The sequence below is a fragment of the Catharus ustulatus genome, chromosome 1 (assembly GCF_009819885.2).
Source record: "Catharus ustulatus isolate bCatUst1 chromosome 1, bCatUst1.pri.v2, whole genome shotgun sequence".
NCBI lineage: Eukaryota > Metazoa > Chordata > Aves > Passeriformes > Turdidae > Catharus > Catharus ustulatus.
Genome location: NC_046221.1, coordinates 67,502,264 through 67,523,032, shown reverse-complemented (window position 1 = coordinate 67,523,032; position 20,769 = coordinate 67,502,264). Strand labels below are relative to the sequence as shown.

At 40.5% G+C, this 20,769-nt stretch overlaps 2 protein-coding genes across 9 annotated transcripts in view; one reads left to right on the top strand and one right to left on the bottom strand.

The window, feature by feature from the left end:
- The window catches only part of PAK1IP1 (PAK1 interacting protein 1), a 17,253-nt gene extending 9,138 nt beyond the window's left edge, over nt 1–8,115 (bottom strand). Inside the window, exons 1-9 of the mRNA XM_033053159.2 lie at nt 7,976–8,115; nt 6,477–6,639; nt 4,491–4,611; nt 4,326–4,400; nt 3,670–3,722; nt 3,097–3,242; nt 2,909–3,006; nt 2,122–2,221; nt 878–1,004 (exon numbers count right to left, since the gene is read on the bottom strand). Coding sequence (XP_032909050.1) covers nt 878–1,004; nt 2,122–2,221; nt 2,909–3,006; nt 3,097–3,242; nt 3,670–3,722; nt 4,326–4,400; nt 4,491–4,611; nt 6,477–6,639; nt 7,976–8,038 — 946 coding nt within the window. The 5' untranslated portion in view covers nt 8,039–8,115. The remainder of the gene's footprint in view (nt 1–877; nt 1,005–2,121; nt 2,222–2,908; nt 3,007–3,096; nt 3,243–3,669; nt 3,723–4,325; nt 4,401–4,490; nt 4,612–6,476; nt 6,640–7,975) is intronic.
- C1H6orf52 (chromosome 1 C6orf52 homolog) lies at nt 7,668–20,769 on the top strand. Of its 8 annotated transcripts, none has more exons than XM_033053215.2 (9): nt 7,668–7,754; nt 9,159–9,324; nt 10,728–10,808; nt 12,017–12,150; nt 12,749–12,880; nt 13,771–13,890; nt 15,967–16,162; nt 16,718–16,763; nt 17,221–20,769. In XM_033053215.2, the coding sequence occupies exons 3-9, from the start codon at nt 10,797–10,799 to the stop codon at nt 17,355–17,357; spliced, it is 777 nt and encodes a 258-aa protein (XP_032909106.1). In that variant the 5' UTR covers nt 7,668–7,754; nt 9,159–9,324; nt 10,728–10,796; the 3' UTR covers nt 17,358–20,769. The 8 variants fall into 8 exon arrangements, with proteins under 8 accessions (XP_032909106.1, XP_032909113.1, XP_032909091.1 ...); XM_033053222.2 differs by lacking the exon at nt 7,668–7,754 and adding an exon at nt 8,127–8,215; XM_033053200.2 differs by lacking the exon at nt 7,668–7,754 and adding an exon at nt 8,244–8,318.

Sequence of the window (20,769 nt, the reverse complement as noted above, 5' to 3'; positions counted from 1 at the left end):
ATTATTTTTAAACAACACATTGGGTCAGAGGCACATGTCCTGTTAGGGTTTACATTCTTATAAAAACTAGGGCAATACCAGCATTTACTTTTTATACAGGAGAGAAAGTAGCTGCCTTCATGCCGAGCTATTCTGTTTCTTTTTCTTCTTTTGCACTGGAGCGTCCAGCTTTTGTTTCCCAGGAATAATTTTTCTCTTTCTCTTTGCTATTTTAACCCTTTTAGTAGTCCAAAAATCTTTGTCTATCCTGGCTATTGATGATTTTTCATCTTCTGTTTCTGAAAAAAATAAAGGAATTATTCACACTGACCTTTATGTCTAGTCTTTGTAGTCTAAATTGCACAGAGACTTATTTGTACCTCATTTTAAAAAAAGGTTATAAATAGCTTTTTATTTTACAGTCAAAAGTGCTATGTATGCTAGTTTTGTCTGTGAAATTAAAATATATAAAGATCAAGTATGTAAACAGATTGCAGGAAAACAACAGCAGAAAACAAATCTGAGCTAGACTTCATAAGTTTGCCCAGCTACAGTGGCCTCAGGCCTTATTCTGCTTATAGGAAAACAAGATATGCAGTTCTAGCAACTGTTTATTTTTTATCTGTCTCAAAAGGTTCACAGTGGCTTCCTCAGTATGTTATTCCAGTAAATAGAAAGAAAACTTTAATAAGAGTGAAAAGAGGCTTATGTTCTCTAACAAACATATAGGCTTGACACACTATCAGATTGGTAAGTCTATCTGTATCGATTGCCAGCATCATATCCCCACTTCTTCAAAATACCAGAACATTTTCCAATGGATATGGCAGAAACCTCCCACTTGGTGTATTCCATTTCACAGTCACATTAACAATGCAACATACAAAGTTCTGTTTACCTTGAGAAGATGTTGCAGTTTTATCAGAGTTTTCTTTCATTTCTGAGGCTTGGTCAAGCCATACTGCAAGACATGTTAGCCTAGCTTTGGTATTGACTTCACACAGTAAAGATGGCCCATCTTTAATCTGAAAGAATTAACATAAAAGAAGATTATTTAAACTTATTTTATTTCTGGTTAATTTTAATGAAGTATTTGAAGTGATAAAGCATCTTACTGCCCACTTTCATTGTTAGGCAAGTGTATCACTCAGCTCTTGGAACACAAATATTCTATTACAGATATCAGGGGATAAAGTGTCACAGACACATGTGCAGTGTTAACAGCAGCAACCCACTGGAAACTACTGTATTAGGATATTCTACCCCTCAGAGCTGGGCCGAGCAGCCCACACAGTCATGCAAAACTTTGCCTGAAGGGAAAGGAATTTGGTCAAAATAAATACAGTATTACACAGAAAGGTAAAGAGTTGTCTGATCACTCTGTCAATTCTGTACAACAAGTATAAAAATAATCAGAGTGGGTGAAATTAGAAACCGGCAAATTCAGATTTGAAGTGTATATATGTTGAGAAATAATTATTTAAACTATCCGAGATAATCACCATAAAATATAGTACATCCTTTGCAATTAGGCGATAAATTTTAAAAATCTATCTCTGATTTTAAAAGCAATAGACTTTAAAGATAAGACATGATTCCTTGTTGAACTGTGCTACTCAGAACTGTTTGAAAACACAGAAAATACAAGTAGCCAGTACATTTATGTATTTGAAGTTTTCCAAAGGGTAAGTTCCTCCCCTGATATGAACAACCACCTTCCCCTGCCCAAACCATAGACTTTGTGTTTTTAAAAAGAATAGCAAGTCATCAACATTACAAAATTTCACAGCAATCCTTAACTAATTTCATAGTCATAACATACATAACTCATTAGATAGTCATAAGTCTGGCTAGGTCTGATGGGAAGCATAACTTTACATAAAGTGGAGATGAGATCTCTTAATATCATCAGATTTTATAGTTTGTTTAAAAAAAAATACAAAGATGAAAAAAATACAAGTGCATAAATATATATGTGTAGACATACATCTCTACTGAACATAACATGGAAGAAGATCAAGACATCCACATTTCACATAAAATTTCCTCAGTGATTTAAAATGAACTCTTACAACAGAACTGTCTACAATTCTGGTTCTCTGTTAATTTTCTTAAATGTAACAAGCAGTCTAATACACCAACCTTATCAAGATCCAGATTCCACATTTTAATGTAACCGTCGCTGGATGCAGTAACAATAACATGCTGTCCTTCTCTTTCAAAACTATAAATATCTTTTATTCTGTGAAAAGGAATACATTTTATAGCATTGCAGTTCACTTCAGACCAGTAAGCTGAGAGAAATTAAAGATGAATAGGCAACAGTCTACAAAATCAATTTGAACAAAAAGCCCCTAAGTGACAGGCAGGAGTTTGGAACTTGGATATGCTTTGAGTGCTGTCATTTATATTAGGAGCATTTGCTTTTGCTAGTCTTATTAGGATTCAATTCAGAACTCTTTAAGACTTTAAAGCATACACTGTTAGACACATCAGTAACATTGCTGCTAATGTTTTTGTATTTTGATGAATTCAAAGCAACATTTGGACAAATATTTGGTATTCAAAAACAAAGAATATGTGATTACACTCCGATTGTTTGAACTGAATAAAACTGGTTTGTTTTTTTGAAGCATTCTAAAGAGTTTCAGTAAAGACTGGTTAAACAAACACACACACACTCTCTTTCACTCATAGATTTTGAACAGTAATATTCTTAATTCTGTAGCCTATTGTTTTTGTAACATGCATGGACAGCACAGTACTTGTGCTCATACAAAAAGCAAACAAGTCTGGAGTTTAGCACATAAATAAATTCACTTTCTATACTAAAATTAAAGCAAAATATGCTGAACATTACAAGCCATTGAACTTTAGAGAGGACTCAGCATTGACATAAATATTTAAATAGTAAACAAATATAGCATACCTGTTTTCATGAGCTTTAAATTCGCATAGGCATTTTTGAGAGTCACAGCTGTAGAACCTAATCATTTCATCATCTCCAGCTATGGCAAGGACAGAATCCTTGGAATGGGAAAAGAGAAATGCAAGTGTGATTAATTTCATGCGTTTCAAACCAGTTAATTTCCCAATGCCTCTCGTTTTTGTACTTACTGTAATAAATCTAAGTGAAGAAATCCTCTTCTCTGTTGTAATGGTGCCTGTGATTGAAGCTGTGTCAAGTCTGTAGATATCCACTTTGTTTGCTATCACGGTCACATATTTCTCTCCATCAGGGGACCATTTAATTATGTGTGCATCTGTACACATTGATACAGAGAATCTAAAAGTAAGAATCTTTGAATCTGCTAGACTCTGTTTTCTACCTAGACCTAAGAAAATATTCAGTGAAAAATGAAATAAACTAGAATAAACAGCTATGCTCTTAAATGTTTATTTCTGATTATCAGAATAATGTAAATAAAAAAAAACTAACACACATTTATTTAACTGCTCTGACCTCAAATTTCAAGAAAAAAGGATTTACTTTAGTGGTGCTATGCTTTTTGTTTGCTAAATGATTATTATTAAGGACATGAGCTCACATATGCTTGCCTGCAAATGTAAAAAAAGACATTGTGAAAGTTTGCAATTAATTGACTTGATTAATTCTGTCAACTTTTATTTACATGAAAAACAAAACTATCAAATTGCACTTAATTAGTGGATTTAGATGGATAAACTCACTTTGCTTCAGGTTTTTGATGAAGGCTGATCGTCCTTCAACAAGATTCCAAGTTCTGAAACACAACAACAGGTAATGCGCACTCTGGTTAAAAAAAGCACAGTGAAACTGAAATCCAATCTGCTGACATGAGGCACCCAAAGGAAGCTTTTAAGCCTCTCTATGCATTTTTCTGCCTTCTTAATGCAAGAGAAAACGATGAGTTAATACATTGCTTGCAAGCTATAATGTTGAACATGTGTTATTTATTTTCTAAACCACCATTTGCAATACTGAGCCCAAAAGGAGGCCAATAGCAATTTGTGCTGTTAAAATAGCATTTCATGTGTTTAAAACAGGTATTTACAGCAACATGGAAACTCTCCAAGTGAAAAATCACACTAAACAAAACCTGGCAGTTTTCAAAAGTTTAAGCAAATGGTGTTCCAAAACGCAAACATATTTAAGTATCTACAAGTGACTTGTGTAGAGTCAGAGCTTACAAGAAGGAAGAACAGCTGGCACTTAGAACTTCAAATGGATCTTTGAACCATTTGATAAAGAATATGTTTTATCAGTGTTGCATGGCCTAGTCCCAGCATGGAATTGCTGCTTACACCACCTTAGTAAGAGTTACTGAATTATGATTCTCAATACTCCTTCATCAGTTTTGACTCACCTTAATGTTTTATCTGTTCCAACTGACAAAGCTAATTTCCCAGAAGGATGAATAGAAAGAGATGTCACATGTCCCCTGATAAAAACAAAACATTAGCCAGATGTATTATTTACAAGGAAAATAGACATGAAAATGTATGTGAATACTAAGATTTAAGAAACTCACTTATGTGCCTTAATGGACTTCAGACATTCCCATCTCTTTGTGTTCCAGATACAAATGAGTCCATCCTCAGCTCCACTCAGTAGATGTGCAGTCCCATAGAACTCCAAACAAGTTACCGTGCCTAAAAATACAATTAACAATGTTGCACACATTGAACAGTTACTGTACAAATTAACAGAGAATGTACAACTTAACAGAAAAGCTTCTTCCATCAAGGCATGCCAGCTACTACCCTAACCTTGGGAAAATCTAAATTTTTCTGAAGTATTTCTTCAAAAAACCCTCAAACTTTCTTGCTATATTCAATAGTCTGATATGCTCTACCAGGCACCCTTTATCCACACACGTCTGAACTTCATCTGGTCTGTTCTCTGTCACAGCAGTACTCAAACTCTCTGGCAGAGAGCTTCTACCAGTGATAGGAATGCTCCCAGTGCCAGTGTCAAAGCAGTGTCAAAGCCCTGCTCCTGACACACAGCTGAATTTACTGCCCATGCTGCTTCCCCATAATCACCAGACGTATCATACATGAGTTAAATGCAGCTACCATGCTCAGTCTAGCTCCTGGATCTTTTTGGTTAATCAATACTGAGCTATAAATGACCCAAACATTTATGTGGACAGCCATTAACAGACGATAGTACCAATGATATAGACAAAGGGTGCACCCTCAGCAGGTTTGCAGATGACACCAAGGTGTGTGAGTGGTGAGGGGTGGGATGTCATCCAGAGGGATGTGAACAAGTTCAAGTAGTGGGCCACGGGAACCTCAAAGCTCCACAAAGCACAGTGCAAGCCGGTATCAGGACAGGCTGGGGATGGACAGATTAGGGCAGCTCTGCCAAGAGGGATTTAGGCTTGGTGAGGGATGAGAGGCTGGACACGAGCCAGCAGTGTGTGCTTGCAGCGCAAAAAGCCAGATGTGTCCTGGGCTGCAACAAAGGCAGTGGGGGCAGTAGGTAAAGGAAGGGGACTCTGGCCCTCTGCTCTGCTCTTCTGAGACCCCACCTGGAACACTGCCACCAGCTCCAACAGGACCCCAGCATAAGAATGATGTGGACCTGTTGAAGGAAGTCCAGAGAAGGACCATGAAGATGACCAGAGAGATGGAACACCTCTCCTGTGAGGAAAGGCTGAAAGAATTGGAATTGTTCAGCTGGGAGGAGACTGCAGGGAGACCTTATTGTATTCCAGTACTTGAAGGTGGCTTACAAGAAAGATTGGGACAAACCTTTTAGCAGGGCCTGTTGTGACAGGACAAGGGGGAATGGTTTTAGACAAAAAGAGGGACAATTTAGATTAGATATAAGGAAGAAGTGTGTTTACAAAGACAGCAGCCTACACTGGAACAGTTGCCCAGACATGTGGTTGATACTCTGTCCCTGGAAACATTCAAGGCCAAATTGGAGGGGGCTCTGCGTAACCTGATCTGGTTGCCGGTGTCCCTGCTCACTGCAGTGGGGTTGGACTACAGTATCTTTAAAAGATCCTCTCCAGCCCAAACTGTTCTGTGACTCTATCATGTACTTTGCAGTTGTAATTCAGGCAGCAGTGGGAAATGTACCAGGTTAACTCTCTTGCAGCAGCAGCCTGCTCCCACACACAAACGCTCTCTTTTGTGTGGCTCTTGTACATTTGTGACAGGCAAGAACACTGGGAAAGACAGTAATTGGAAGTAAGCAGATAGATAAACCGTCCCCATAGAAGAAAAATGGCACATAAGCCATTTGTGGGTCATGACTCCTTAACCAGTTAAAACTACAAATAATTTAAAGCAGCAGCAATATTTGTAAGCTAATACCAAAATATTTTTTTTAACTTTTATGCTCAAAAGCTTACCTTTTTGTATCATCACACCATTATGACTGTAACACTACCACTACTACAGTCTTACTAGAAAAAAAATCAGTTTTCTTCTGGCAAGAGCCAGTTTTTCAGCTACAATTTTTCATCATTTCTGTTTTTTACAAAGAAATGCTCCCTTACCATTGTGCTGTAGCAGAGCCCCATGTTCTATCTTCTTTTTCATGTCATAGATTTGGATTGTCTCATCTCTGCTCCCAGTGACCACAAATCTCTTATTCACTGCTACAGCTGACAATGAGGCAGAATGGGCATGATGTGTAAAATCAGGGACGACTGTCCAGGACTGTAAATGAAATGCAAAACAAACAGGTCTTTCTCAAGTTTACCATAGAAATCTTCCATTTCATTGTCCTGTAATTTTATTTTTTAAAAGCAAAAGCTGAAGAAGTACATGTGTAAAAATCAGAATCACAGAATCAAATAGGTTGGAAAAAGCTGCTGGGATCATCACGTCCAATCCATGACTGAACCCTGTCACCTTGTCAACCAGACCATGGCACTGAGTGCCTCGTCCAGTCTTTCCTTAAACACCTCCAGGGATGGTGACCTCACCACCTCCGTGGGTGGCCCATTCCAATGTTTAATCATCCATTCTGTGAAGAAATTCTTTCTAATGCCCAACCTAAACGTCGCTGGCACAATGTGAGGCAATTGCCCTGTCACTGATTGCCTAGGAGAAGAGGCCAGCCCTCACCTGGCTACACCCTCCTTTCGGGCAGTTTTAGAGAATGATAAGGTTCCACCCGAGCCTCCTTTTCTCCAGGCTAAACCCCTCCAGCTCCCTCAGTCACTCCTCACTGGACTTGTGCTCCAGACCCTTCAGCAGCTCTACTGTCTTTCTCTGGACCTGCTCCAACATCTCAATGTCTTTTTTGAATTGAGGGGCCCAGAGCTGAACACAGCACTCGAGGTGTGACCTCACCACACCTCGAGGACGGGGGTGGGGCGGGAATTATACTTAGCTGCAAGTCTAATGGGATCTTACTGAGTTAATGTGCTGTTAGGAGATTAGTCCAAAGGATTTAAGCGTGCAAACCGCCCCTTGTAATCAGGGCTGTGTTTATACGAAGCTGTATCGGCACAGAGATAAATCCCAAAGGCAGAAAGGCGGATTCTCTCGTTTTCCATCAGGGCAGACACGCCTTCCACCTGGCCCCAGCCTCCAGCCCACGTCCCCTCCATCCTCCGCGCCGCCTCGGGAGGAGCGCCCTCGCACCGCGGCGCCCGCACCCACGTGGCTGTCCGCAGCCCGGAGGCTCCGCCACTCCCGGGAGCGCTGCGGGGCAGCGAGGGGGCCGAGCCTGGCGGCAGCGGCCGCGGGAGAGCCCGCCCCGCCCCCGCAACGCGCTTTAAGAGCCCCGGCAGCGCCCGGAACCGCGGCTGCGGACGGGCGAGACGGTGAGTGCCGGGGCGCGCTTCCAGAGGGGCGGGCGGGGCATTTCCCCCACACACTTCCCGGGAGGCGTTCGAGACCGGGCTGGCTGGGGCTCTGAACATGCTGGTCTCGTGGAAGAAGGCTCTGCTCATGGCAGGGGGTTGGAAGAGATGGCCTCTGAGGTCCCTTCCAACCCAGCCCGTTCAGTGATTCTTTGCTTCTTCCCTCCCCCAATTCCCGTTACCTGGCCGGGCCGCGCGGCGAACCCCAGCAGCACCTGCTCGTAGCACCCCGCCACCAGCTCCATCCGCCACCGCACGGCGCCGCCCCGGGGCTCCGCACGGTTCTTCCGCCGCCCGCCCGTCCGCCGCGCTGCCTGCGCCGCTCCGCGCCGGCCCCGCGCGTGGCGTCCGGCAGCGCTCGCTCCCTGCGAGCGGGTGAGGAGGATCCTGTGGGAGCCGCCGCGGAGCGGGACGCGCCGGAGGTAGCGGGCAGGGGTCAGGCTGCGCGCGGGGCAGCCCGCGCAGGGGGGGCCTCGCGGGGCGGAAGCGGCGCTGGCGGTGATGGCGGCGGAGAGAACGAGAGGCGTTAGTGCCGGGATCGCGAGGGAGGGGAGCGGGGATCGGAGCTGCTAGCTGGGAAAAGGGGCGCGAACCGATATTTTGGGAACGAGGCGGGGTGGGATGGGCTGTTGGGGCCTATCCCTTCCCTGGGGCTGTGGGGCCCCCGCCTCCCTCAGGGCGCGCGGGGCGAGTAGGCCCCGGCGGTGCTTGGGCCGAGGCACCAGAGAACCAGCCCCTCCCCAGCCGCAGGCCCCACCGGCTTTTATTATTATTTCGTTGGGTCGTTTGATATTTTTATATTACTTAATTTCTTATCGCGTAGTACAATAGGCGGGAAGCGCGGCCCCGGCGCCAGTGTGGCCGCTCGTGGAGGGCCGCGGCCGGGCGGGGCGCACTTGTGGTCGGGCTCTTCCCGTCGTGCCGAGTGGCTCGGTTAGAGAAATGCGTCACGGCTCAGGCCTGGGCTCGGCCCAGGCCACCGCGCCGGCCCCAAGAGCTCGGGGAGGCTCCCTTATCCCCGTACCCTGACCCAGCGCCTCGTGTGAGCGAAATTAGTGCGGAAGGAAGAGGGGGAGAAATTGCGCGCTGCCTGGGTGAGCGGTGTTTGCGATTCAGGCCCTGAACAGCTTCGCCCACTTTTTACCCATATGAACGCAATAACGCAAAAAGTAGAATAAGATAAAAAACTGTTATGATGTGTGTGTAATCTAGTTAAGGAGGTGTTTGAATTCTGGAGGTTGAAGCTGCCTCACTGCTTAAATGAAAGCTAGCTGTGACTGTAGATATAGTTAAAACAAATATAGAAAACCGTGGTATAATAATACATGCTGTTCTAACTGCTTTTAAAATGTTTCCGTTTTCTAGTGAAAAGGTCACCATCGGACAAGGAAGTGTACAAAACCGGTTCTGCATAAAAGTTGGTGATAACCAACTGAGAAGCATTTTCATCACTTGCCTCCTGATAGCCTCTTGTAACAAGAGTGCTCTGTCGTGCTGCCATCTTCCATTAGGTCTGCACGAGTGAAAAGTGGTAAGTTTAAAAAACATTACTGCACAGCTGTGAACTCGAAAATCAGTATTTCAGTGTTGTGAGCATGGAGGAGTTTATGGTTACTTTTATTAAAAACTGTTAGAGGAACATTTTTATGTGGATATTTGCATTAATAATGATCGCCCTTAACAGAAAGAAGTTGCTGCTGATAATTCTTTAAGGAACACAATTAGTTTGGTAGCATGTGCTCACTTTAGCATACACTAACCTTACTAGTATTTAGGCCTGTATTTTTAGGGCTTGTTTGTACTTGACTCTTTTCCTGGCTTTACAGTGGCTGTGGAGATGGAGTCTGGTAATTCTGAATGGCACCATGTATGGATGTTCTAATTATGGTTTGTGGCTATCCTATGTCAAGTTAGTCTAATCCATGTTCAGAGTGCTCTGAACTGCTCCACTCTGCAGGCAAGCCTTTAAGGCATTGTAGATGTTCTGTGTTTTATTGCATTATGTGCCTGTGGATTTAATCAGTCAAAACGTAAAACATTACATAAATTCTTGCATGGAAATGGGAACTAAAACTTCAGCAGTTAAGTATCTGCACAGGAGTTAAACCAGATGGAAAAAATTGGTAGGGGTGAATCAGCCTGTGTGTGAAAGTAAATGCAGAATATTTTGCAAATGAAATTTGAGATTTGCACTGATTTATATTTGTTGGATGACTGGGGAGAAAGCCTAAATAAAGGATATTGGGATTAGTGAAGATACATAGCTCTTCAGGAAAGTGGGTCCACTGGTTTAGTGATGGCAGTAAAATGTTATTTGTTGGTTTTAGTTTTAATGGTAATGAGTGAAATGTGTATGTGGAGGAGGTGAGAGAGAGGGAGGAGAAAAGGTTCAGCAAAAGATCATGTTTGCTTGTACTGTGCCCTCATCCTGGTTTTATTTCTCATATTCTTTAGCACATAGGAAGTACCACTGCTTGTTTTCAGCTGCATAGTTTGTGGTACCAGTAAATTCAAGTTTGGCTAAAAGGGGAAGAAACCGGGGAAGTTGTGCAAAGCATACTGAGGCCTGTATATTTTGCCTTGTTTTTAAGTCTTCTAGAATCTTTGGGATTACTGGGTTATTATATGTAGGTATTTCAGAATTAAGGGTAAGGTGTATGTGACTTAAAAGATCTCTGTAATTTTCTGGTGCTTTGGACAAGGGAAACCTTTGTGGTCTGTTACAGTTTAGGACTGAAGATTACATCTAATCATAATCCTATTGGCTATATATCCTTTTTATCTTCCTTGTTCTAGTAGTGACAAGTCAAAACTTAATTTTTAAAGTTTTGAATTAATAACATGAAGGCATATAGTGAGGTAAATGTATTTGGAAGTAATTAATATTAAGAATAAAATCCTTCATCCTCCTTTTTCCCCCCACACTTTTTTCAGCTGAAGGAGTGTAATAAATTGAACCTGTGCAGTTATACTGATCGAGAAAGACAGAAGACAGTTTGAACCATGGCAAGCCAGGTAAGATCATTTAGTCAGAAATACAGGCTTGCAGTGCCTAAATGGATTCCAGAACCATACTCAGAATTCCTAATAAATGTAAAGCTGACATAGCTAGCTTGCTCTGAGTTGGGTTATCTTTTAGTCCTATGATTTCTTCCAGCAACGTGGTAATCGGTGGCTGTCCTCAGGACACTTAATTGTGTCAACTCAAGCAGGTTGGGGGGCATTCAATTAAGTTTTGCAGTTTGCATTATTTGAGCATGGGTTCTTCTGAAGGACCTTGTGCATAACACTCTCTGTGTAAGATACACATGGAGATGTTATAGAGGAAGAACATTAAAGCCTGCGTAAGTAAATGGTGTGGAACATCATTCTTATTTTTGGAAGTCCTTGTTCTTCAGAATCTTAATTGAGGGAGACATCTGGTGTTAATAAGGCTATTTCCATTCCTCTTTTGCATAGTTGCCCCACTCACTTCCTTTTTGAACTGTGGCTTTTGGGGGTTTATTTTTTTTATTTTTAGGGTTTTTTTAAGTTGTTTTTGTTTTTTTTATTTTTTCAATTTTTTTTTTCTTCCCTGAGAGGCACTTTTTATGCCTCTTTCTTCCTGGCCTTGTGTCTGGGTTCAAGTTTTCCCTCAGCCAAGCTAGTGCCTGTTCCTGGTCTGCCTTCTCCTTAAATTCCCTTAATTGGCCTCTTGTTCCTGGCCTGGGAGAGTGGCTCACTGCTGGGTAGCGAGGAGAAGCATCTCACAGAAGAAGAATTCCTAGGTGAGGAGAGTTAGGGACAGCGGAGATCCCTTCTAGGCAAGAGTGACAATTTCCCTGCCTCTTCATCGTGAAGATCGTGCTGCGGCAGGGGTTTTTGCATCCTGGAGCTCAAGTGGAACACAGTCCAGTCCTGAAGCTAATTAACATTTAGGATTGGCCGGCATCAAAGGGCTATCTGGTTTGTCCCTAGTTCCCAGAGGAAGCTGTCAATCCTTTAGCCAGCTTGACAAGTCAGGGGAATATGGCTGTTCATACAATCCTTTGGCTCTGTTATTTTTGCCAGGCGTTTTCCCCAGAGGCTGCTTTCCCTCATGGGAGGCGGAGGGAGAAATGGGACCCCAGGCTTCTTTCAAGGGCAAGGTGAATATGGGGAAATCACCTGTGGTGATGGGGAGTGGGAGGGAGGAATGTAAATGAGGCTAAATACTATAAAGGCAATGTTTTTTCTCCCTACAGGACTTGATGGCAAAAAAAAGAGAATGTCTCCAGGCCTACAGCTGGTGGAGAACACCACAGAAGAAACGGAAGAAAAAGAACAAAATAAAACCAGGAAGAATAGAGTTCGTTCCAAGTAGTACTAACACAACCAGGTAAAGACCTTTAGAAAGGAGCACCTCTGATCCTTTTATCTGTTCAAATTGCTAATGACTAGCAAATGCTATCAATTATTTTAAAAATCCTGTAATGTCACACCTGCTGCCTGTGCACTAAGTATTGTTTGTGGAATTGAATTGCCATTTGAATAATGAAGATTTTCTCCTCATTTTTCTCTCTCATGATTGCTTGAGATGTGGTGTCAAAATAGTCTTAGTTCTATTTGAATTCTGACTTAACTTAATACTTTTTCTTGGTATTTTTGGGTGTCCTGCCCATCAGACAACAAATAATAGTTTCTAAAACAAACTTCTAAAAAACATTCTCTAATAAATTTGTTTTAATTTGTGTAATTTAATTTGTTGTCTTTGTTGAAATGTTTGCAAAAGTAGTAGAATGGACTCAGAAATTGAGAACTTGCTGGAGTGATGGCATTGCAGTTCTGTACTGCTCAGTAGAGTTTTGCAGTTAATCCTCTCTTCATATTTTGTCTCATTTGTCCAGTAATAACTACTTGCTTGTATATTAGAGACTTTAATACTGAAATTAACAGTTATTCTCCAAGTTAATGGGGTTTCTCTTATCTTTTTCAAGACCGGATTATTCAATATTTGTTGGGGAGCTGACTCCAGAAGTAGATGATTTTCAGCTCTATGACTATTTCCTAAAGAGGTACCCTTCATGTATCGACTGCAAAATAGCAACAGACCTGCTGGGATATTCCAGGTAATGCCTGTGAAAATGTGTTAATGCTGTCAATGTTTGTTGCCATAAGTAGTATAGAAGAACTGGTTTTGAATTTTCTTCAGAAGCAGGAAGAGAGATTAGTCTCTGGCATTATTTTTTAACAATAGATTCTTGTGGTTCTAAAATGTTATGGTTAGTTTTAGCTGTTAATATGTTAAGCTTCAATTCAGCCAAATGCATATCTGCATGAAAACAGTTAAGATAGTGCAAGAAGGGAGAGCTCTGCATGGACATCTGTGCTTACCTACAGCAGTCTGTCCACTTAGTTGTGTGCAGTACTGAGGACAAAATAATTCCCTTTTTATGTGTGGAAGAGAAGTAAGGCCTAGCAAACCTTAAGGGGTTGGGAGATGGAACTTCTAATACTAGTAAATAAAGCTTAGTAGAAGTTACACTGGCCAGGCAGAGTGTGAAGCAGGAATGAGTGAGTTTGCTGTTCAGAAAATACTGGCTCTAATGGACTAATTTAAGAAACTTAAAAAAAAAATTAAATCTGAGAGAGCAAATTTAGATAGAATGTTAGAGCTATAGAGCAGTAGGAACTAGTTAATACTGATACATTAACTGCTGTAAGTATAACTGCATAAATACAGAATCTGGTTACTTACGCAGATAGCAGTTAACTTATATTGTTTCACTGCTTTCAGCAAGTTGCCTCTTAATGCTATCAACAAGGCTTTTTGCTTCTGGCCCAAGTTTTTAATTTTGTGAAGGCATCTTCTGTGCATGTGCACATGCCAGAGATTGCTTAGGAAATAGGAGCTATAGTAGCTACTCTTTTCTGTTTTCATGAAGACAGAAATTGAATTAATTGGCTTTGTAACTGTTATGAATACTAGAATTTGTTTTCTCCCTTTTGAAAATTGTAGAGGGTATGCCTTTGTCAGATTTGGTGAGCAAGGTGATCAGATGAGGGCACTGCAAGACTGCCAGAATGCACCAGGTCTGGGGGGAAAACGAATCCGGCTGAGCATAGGAATTTCTAAAAGGTAACAAATGAGTTGTGCATTGATACAGTAATTCTAAATAATCGGATTCTTTTAGCTCTGCCTTTGTAAAGACTGTGGCCCTTGCTATAATGGCTCTACACGACGCAAAATCAAAATCACAGAAGCATTATGTTTTGACTGTCTGGATCCATCAACCTCTTTGAGGATTGCTGGGGAAATCCAACTCTTAAGTCTAGCCAGATTGTATAACTTGGGCTTAGCTGCTCTTGTGAGCAGCCTGAATGGTTATAGTAGTGAAGCTGAATGCAATTGTAAATATTTCATGTTTGGGCCTGAAGAAGGTAAAAGGGACAAGAAGTGTTTTTTATACTAGGTAGCTTTTCTTTTATGCGTTTCCCCTTGCCTAGGACAAAGTAGCACATTGTTGATTCTAAACTAGGCTGACAGAGGAACTCTTCAGTGGAAAAATACCGAACATAAGGGGAAGAAGCCAAAGGAGACGTTGCTTGAGCAGTTTGTTTAGGATACTGCTCTTTGCTTCTGAAGTGATTAGGGTAGTCAGAAATTTAAAGTTGATTGGTTTTAGGAGGGTTTTTTTTCTACCAGCACAGTTCTCTCAGTCAGTTAAGACAATCCAGTTAGAGGCTTGATACTAAGTTTGATAAACTTACATCCAGAATACAGATAAAAATAGAACTTTGTATGAAAAAATTTCAGTATACGTGAGGTTAGCTTGTGTGTTCTGTTAGAAGGCTAAAAATAACAGCTCCTGCTTCTTTTCCCTTGATAATTTTGCTAATGTTGCCTCATGCTTTGGAGCAGAAATGGCCTTACCCAAGAGAGCACTTCAAGATTTGCTTTGACTAACTTGCTGTGAAAATGAGGTCCCAGAGAAAGTTTCCCTTGCTTCTGCTATCCAGAAGCATGTCAGCAGTATTTTTAGATTTTTCTTTCCTACAGAGTTGGATGTTTGAGAGAAGTTGGAAGCGGAAGACTGAGACATTGTGAAGTCATTTGTTTACTACAGTAGTAAGACAATAAAATACCTATTTATTAGAATGTATGTGTAGCTTCACAGTAATGAAGCAAAAATGTGGATATTCAAATACACACCACTAATTTACACCTGATTCTGAATGGCTGAGTACTATGCTCTCACAGCATCCAAAAAATCCAGCTGTCAGAGTAGTTTGTCATTAAGTCACTTGTGTTGGAAACTATTTCTGAGCTCCTTCAGTTTATGTTCTTGGCAAAAAGCCCCAATCTGAATTTTCTGTAGCAAAGTGGGGATGAAGAGGCATTGGACACTGCAAGCACAGGAGGTCTGCTTGTATGTAATCAGTGAGGAAATGTCTAAGCATAGGGGATTTCTTGGAGTGTGCAGTTAATTTATCCCAATTTTTTCATGTGGTGTATCTCTTGTTTTAGAATAGACTATTCTTGTTCAGTGATACTTGTCATTAGTCTACTTGAAGTTTGTCCCTGAGAAAAACCTGCTCAGGAGAGGGAAAGTAGTGAAAACTAATCACCTGGTCCTTCGGTCCTCATAACTAATGAGTTTTGTCATTTTCCTGCTGCTTTGGCTTCATTTGGATAATGACAGTGCTGACTTCACCTGACAGCTAACCTTTGGCATCTGTTCATGGACCAAAGCTTGAGAAGGTGAAGGCAGGCAGTGTCAGGTGCTCCTCTGAAACAGATAATCTGACTTTACCCTATTGTTTCTGGAAATTACAAGATTTTGTTTTAACAAAGCAAAAGGTGGAAGGACTAATTAAATGTTTAAAGTGTCTTTAAAACAGCAGTGCTTGGTATAGGTCTCTGATCTTAATGAATATTCTTTTTTATCAGTGGCTTGCTTAAACAGATACCAACAGATATTCTGTTTGAATACAGAGAAATGTAACTTGAGTTAATCCGTAGAAATAATTACTTTTGGCATTGGTGAAGGTGAGCATTTGCTCTCCTCATACACATGAGGTATTGTGCTGTGACATTAAACTTAGGCAACTATTTAGAAATATTTCCTCATAAATTTGGAAATTGTTTAGCTTCAATACTGGATTTACAGTTTGTTCTCAAACTCTTAACTATATATACTTTGTCATGTTTCAGGCTGAAAGCGGAATTCCAGCGGTACCAGTCATACAACTATAATGATTATTATCAAGATTATCAGAACTACTATTCACAGTGGAATTATGATCCTTATGCTGACTACAACTACAGCTCCTATACTCCCTATGATAGCATGCAAACTGTTGGAGACTGCTCTTTAGGAGATGCTGTTATGGCTCCAGCTGTTTTTGAGGTAAAGATACTACACAGTTAATTAAAAAAAATGAAAGATGGCTAATAAGTCATATGGACTGTGTAAATCAGAGCAAAAGAGTCCTAAAACTGAAATAATGCAGGCATGTAAGTGTGAAGGTTATGTTCAGTATTTTGGATTTAAGTTCTTGAGTAAATCTCTAGAATTAGAATTTAGGCAGTAATACTTGTTCATGTATGTCAAATAACAGTTCTGACAGCAAATTTTTCTGTTGCGCTCATCCTGTTTTTCTGATGTACTTTGCTTAAAGCAAAATAAAGAATTGTTGTAAGATGATCATATCTAGGTCATGCAGTTGATCAATTACAACTTCCAAAGTGCATTTCAAGTGGAACTGTACTGTGGTTTTCTTTAAAAAGCCCAACCAAAGCATTAAAAAGCAACAAACACTCCACAAGAAACCCTTCCCTAACAAACACCACCTGCTCCTGCTTATTTTACAGTTGTGGAAGGAGGGGAATATTTGGGAGCATAACATTATTTTGGATTTGTGATGCTTTCTGAAACTGACTATGATTAAATTTTCTTTTTTAGGAAGCTTCAACTATGACTGAAATTAATGATGACTTAATAACTGAAGGTAATGATAATTCCATCACTGCAGCTTGAGTTTTGCCATACTTCTGCCCTTTAACAATACAAGCCAGTGACTGTTGCATCAAGTAGAATGGGACATTGTCAACAACGCTTTGCAGTAGGCTTCTTATAACTTTGCCTTCATTCTCCTTCCAGAAGGGTCTGTTGAACAAGTTACTATATCCTTGTAATGATTCTGCTAAGAGAGACATCCTGTAATAGTGTCCAAAAATTTAAATTATCGCCACATCTGTGCCAGTATAGTTCTAGTGTTTGACTACATTAATTCCAAATGAAGCTGGACTTGTTAGCTTTGTTGAAATTCTAGATGAATAAACATCTCAGATGTACTAAAATAATTAGATTTACCTAAAGTACACTTTATCAGGCATTTACTTCATGCTTTTGTGTGCAAGTCTCCCAAGTTCTGACACTTGTACTTAACAGGCTTTTTTTTTCAGATCCACAGCTATACTTGGATGTTGATGAAATGAACAGACAATTTATGGAGACAAGTGAAGAACTTTATGATGCCCTCATGAATTGTCACTGGCAACCTCTGGATACGGTCACTTCTGACATCCCTTCTGCTATTTAAGTGTCTTATATAGCATGACCGTAATGACCAAGGTGCTAAAAGTACATTTCTTCTACATTACTCTAGATCATAAGTTTTAAAGCACAATGATAGGTTGGGTTTTGTTGGGTTTTGGTTTTTTTTTTTTTTTTTTTGCTATGCTTTTGGCAGTTTCTGTAATTTTTTTTGTTTTGTTCATCACTTGGAGCATCTTGAAATCATGTAAATATTCTAGAAATGTAAAGAGTTCAATGGGGTCTAAAGATAGACTTGCCTGTGTAAATAAAATTTTGTTTCTGCAAACTGGCCAGCAAGGGATTTTACTTATGTATGCGAAACACCTTCTCTTCTGGCTTGTGGAATTTAGCTGGAGGCAGTAGGGGTATTTCACTTGTCTTTGGTATGGGCATCATCCACTAGCAAGAACTAGCTCCTTCCAAGATACCTAGGCAACCTTCAAGCTCTTAATTTTAACAGTTTTAACATACAGAAGGATAAACTTTGAGCTGCTGTAGCTGCAAGCATTCCAAAGACTAAGGATGATACCCACTGAAATTTGATTTTTGCCCATCTTGTTAGTCTTCTCATCTGACCCTTTACAGCAAAGAAACTGCTGTAATATAATATCTGTTCTTACACATAAAATCTTTGGAGAAAAAAACCCCTGTGGTTTAAAAGGAGGTAGAAAAACCCATCAGGAATTACAGTACCCCAGAATCCTCTGTTATTTGTTCAGTCTTCATGCTGAGATGTTTCATAGTGAAGAGATTTATAATATTTTAGTAGGATGACAGTTCTCAGTGTTCAAGTCAAGAGATTAGGGGAGGTGGCAATGAAGAAAGTTCTGCTTTAAGTTAGCAACTTCTGAGGTGGCTTCCTCTAACCTGTTCTTATCTGAAAGGATATAAAGTATTTTCTAGTCATAGGGACAGCTTAAGCTCCTGTTGGTACTTAATGTACATAATAAAATAAATTCAGGCTGGAAACAAAAGAATACTTCTTGAAGAGAAAAAGGTAGAAATTATCTTATAGCTAATATATGTGAAAGGTTCTAAAGCTACTCAAGGCATTTTGGTACTGCCCTGTGTATTTTGGGGGCAGCCTAAACCATAATTGCTAGAATGGCAATTTTTTTTTTCTTTAATGACTTAATTACATTAAAGTGGTTGTCATAACCTATATGCTGTTCTTAAATGTGAAACAAGTACTGCATTGCAGAGTGATGACTTGGCATGGCAGGTCCCTTCTACCTGCTCACTAGAATCTCCCTCTTTTTGCAGTTTAATTTCAACTGGGATTTTTTTAAGTCCAGCCCCCATGAAAGGTCTTTTGGTGTAATATAGGAACTTCATTCTTCCTGGATTTTGATCATTGTGTATGTAGAAGGACAGAAAACAACCCCCCCTCATTTAGGCAGGGAGATTACTACCACAGTCTTAGAAATTGTTTCCCTGCTTTGGGAAGAACTAGTTGCAAAGTGGCTGAAAACTGGCATTTTGTAGGTGAATGTTTCCCCAGTGTGAACTGGTCAGTCTTTGGAGGGTCATACTAGGGAGATTATTAATGGGAATGTGACAGAAAGTGGAATAAATGAAGCAAAGAGTCTAGATGGGAAAGGGATTGTGTGCCTGCATAGAAGTGCTTCACAGGATTGCAGAAGGGAGGAAACTCAAGATCGGCCCCTTGAATTTGGATGTGGAGATGTTAAACCTTCAAAACCATGCTGGATTTGATGTCGTTTCAGTTGTAGTGCACAGATGTGGTACCTGAGCTTGGTAGTACAAACCAGTTGCTAGGCAAAGGATTTTGTATCTAGCAAGCACTGTCATCATAAGATGGAAGATTATAACCCAGGCACAGACCTTGAAGCTTCCTGCTTTGAAGTGCATATCCTGTTTTGCATAGTGTTACCTTAACACCATACTTAAGCTTCAGCAAGTAATTTGTGGAAACCTTTCATTGTGTTACCAGATGCTAAGGGTGCGTGTTGGCTTGGTAGAAGTCATGTGGAGTATCCGTCGATGTTTAGCTTTTGCAAGGTTGATCCATTTGTGCATTATGTAATGAGGAGGCCATGTAGTTGTAGTTGTATGATTTCCCTTAGATCAGCACTGTATCACCACAGCTCATAAACCTCAGACTTTGTAGTCTCCATATCTGTGCAGATTTTACATGTTAGCAAAGTCTCCACACTCGGCATTAGAGACTGTTGTCAGACATGCATCTTCTGTTCTAGCCTGTAAAGTGTCTGTATAGTGAAAATACTGTTTATGAAATCAGTGAAAGAGGTTGTTTGGGCCATTAGTTCTGCAAACCTGAGAAATGTTGGGGAATAGATTTTCTTTAGTCAGCACACAAGAAAAGTGAGGTAAAGAAGGGAGTCTGCTGGTTGCAGCCTTGTGTTACTCTTTTAAATACCTCTCTGTTTTCTGTCTCCTGAGCCTTTCTAGTCTATACTGCTTACCAGTTAGGAGTTCATCTATGGGATCAAGATACTGTGTGCAGCACACATTCTTTACTGTAAAGGCACACCAAAAAAACTTTTCTGTATTGACATAAGCACAAATTTTGGGAAAAAGTGAGCGCATCAGATGTACTGGCGTTCATTGCTGAGACTTTTAACTGAGGAAACTTCCAGCACTGGTCCAACTACTGCCTGCATTAGTGAGCTTACACAAAGACCTGAACACATCCATCATGCAGATGCCTGCTCTCGGTTCTACAAAGAGCTGATTGCAGTAGAAACATTTAAAAAGTATTGGGAGCAATGTTTTCCACACCATGCTATTTCACTTTGGTTGTGTTTTGTCTGTTTTACCCAGCTGAAATGTTGTGGGGTTTTTTAAGTCTGATGAAGGGGTTTTTTGAAGAATATCTAGTACTGGTTTTATAACCTCTTCATTGTACCTAGCTCTGATAGATAGTGCCTTTACCTGAAACCCACTTCTTTCTTGAAGAGTAATGTTTTTGTTTTCCACTTATCTGAACAGAAGAGCTTTAGTACCATGGTTTGAGGGGCTAATGATCTTGCAGTCAGTGAACAGGGAAAAAGAAATAGGCTAAAAACCCGTGAAGACTGAAAAGTGTAAGGTTAAATGGTACTTAAGCCGTGAATGTTTCTTTTTGCAGGAATGCTCTTGGACCAACAGCTTCTTTCTAGCGCTACCTCAAAGTAACTTGCAGATATAACTCACAGGGAAGATTGATCAAATGGTGATGATCACTATCATTCTGCTGGAGATATATATATATTTGCCTTTTGTTTTGTCTCATTTTTAATGACATTTATTTAACTTCAGTGACTCATGTCAATAGACGTTGTTTGACTACATCAACAAGTATTTCTGAGTCATGAGTTTCTTTAAAGGTATGTCACCATATGGAAATTGTTCTAAATAAGTAAATAAAGCAGCACTTGAATTTACAGAGCAAA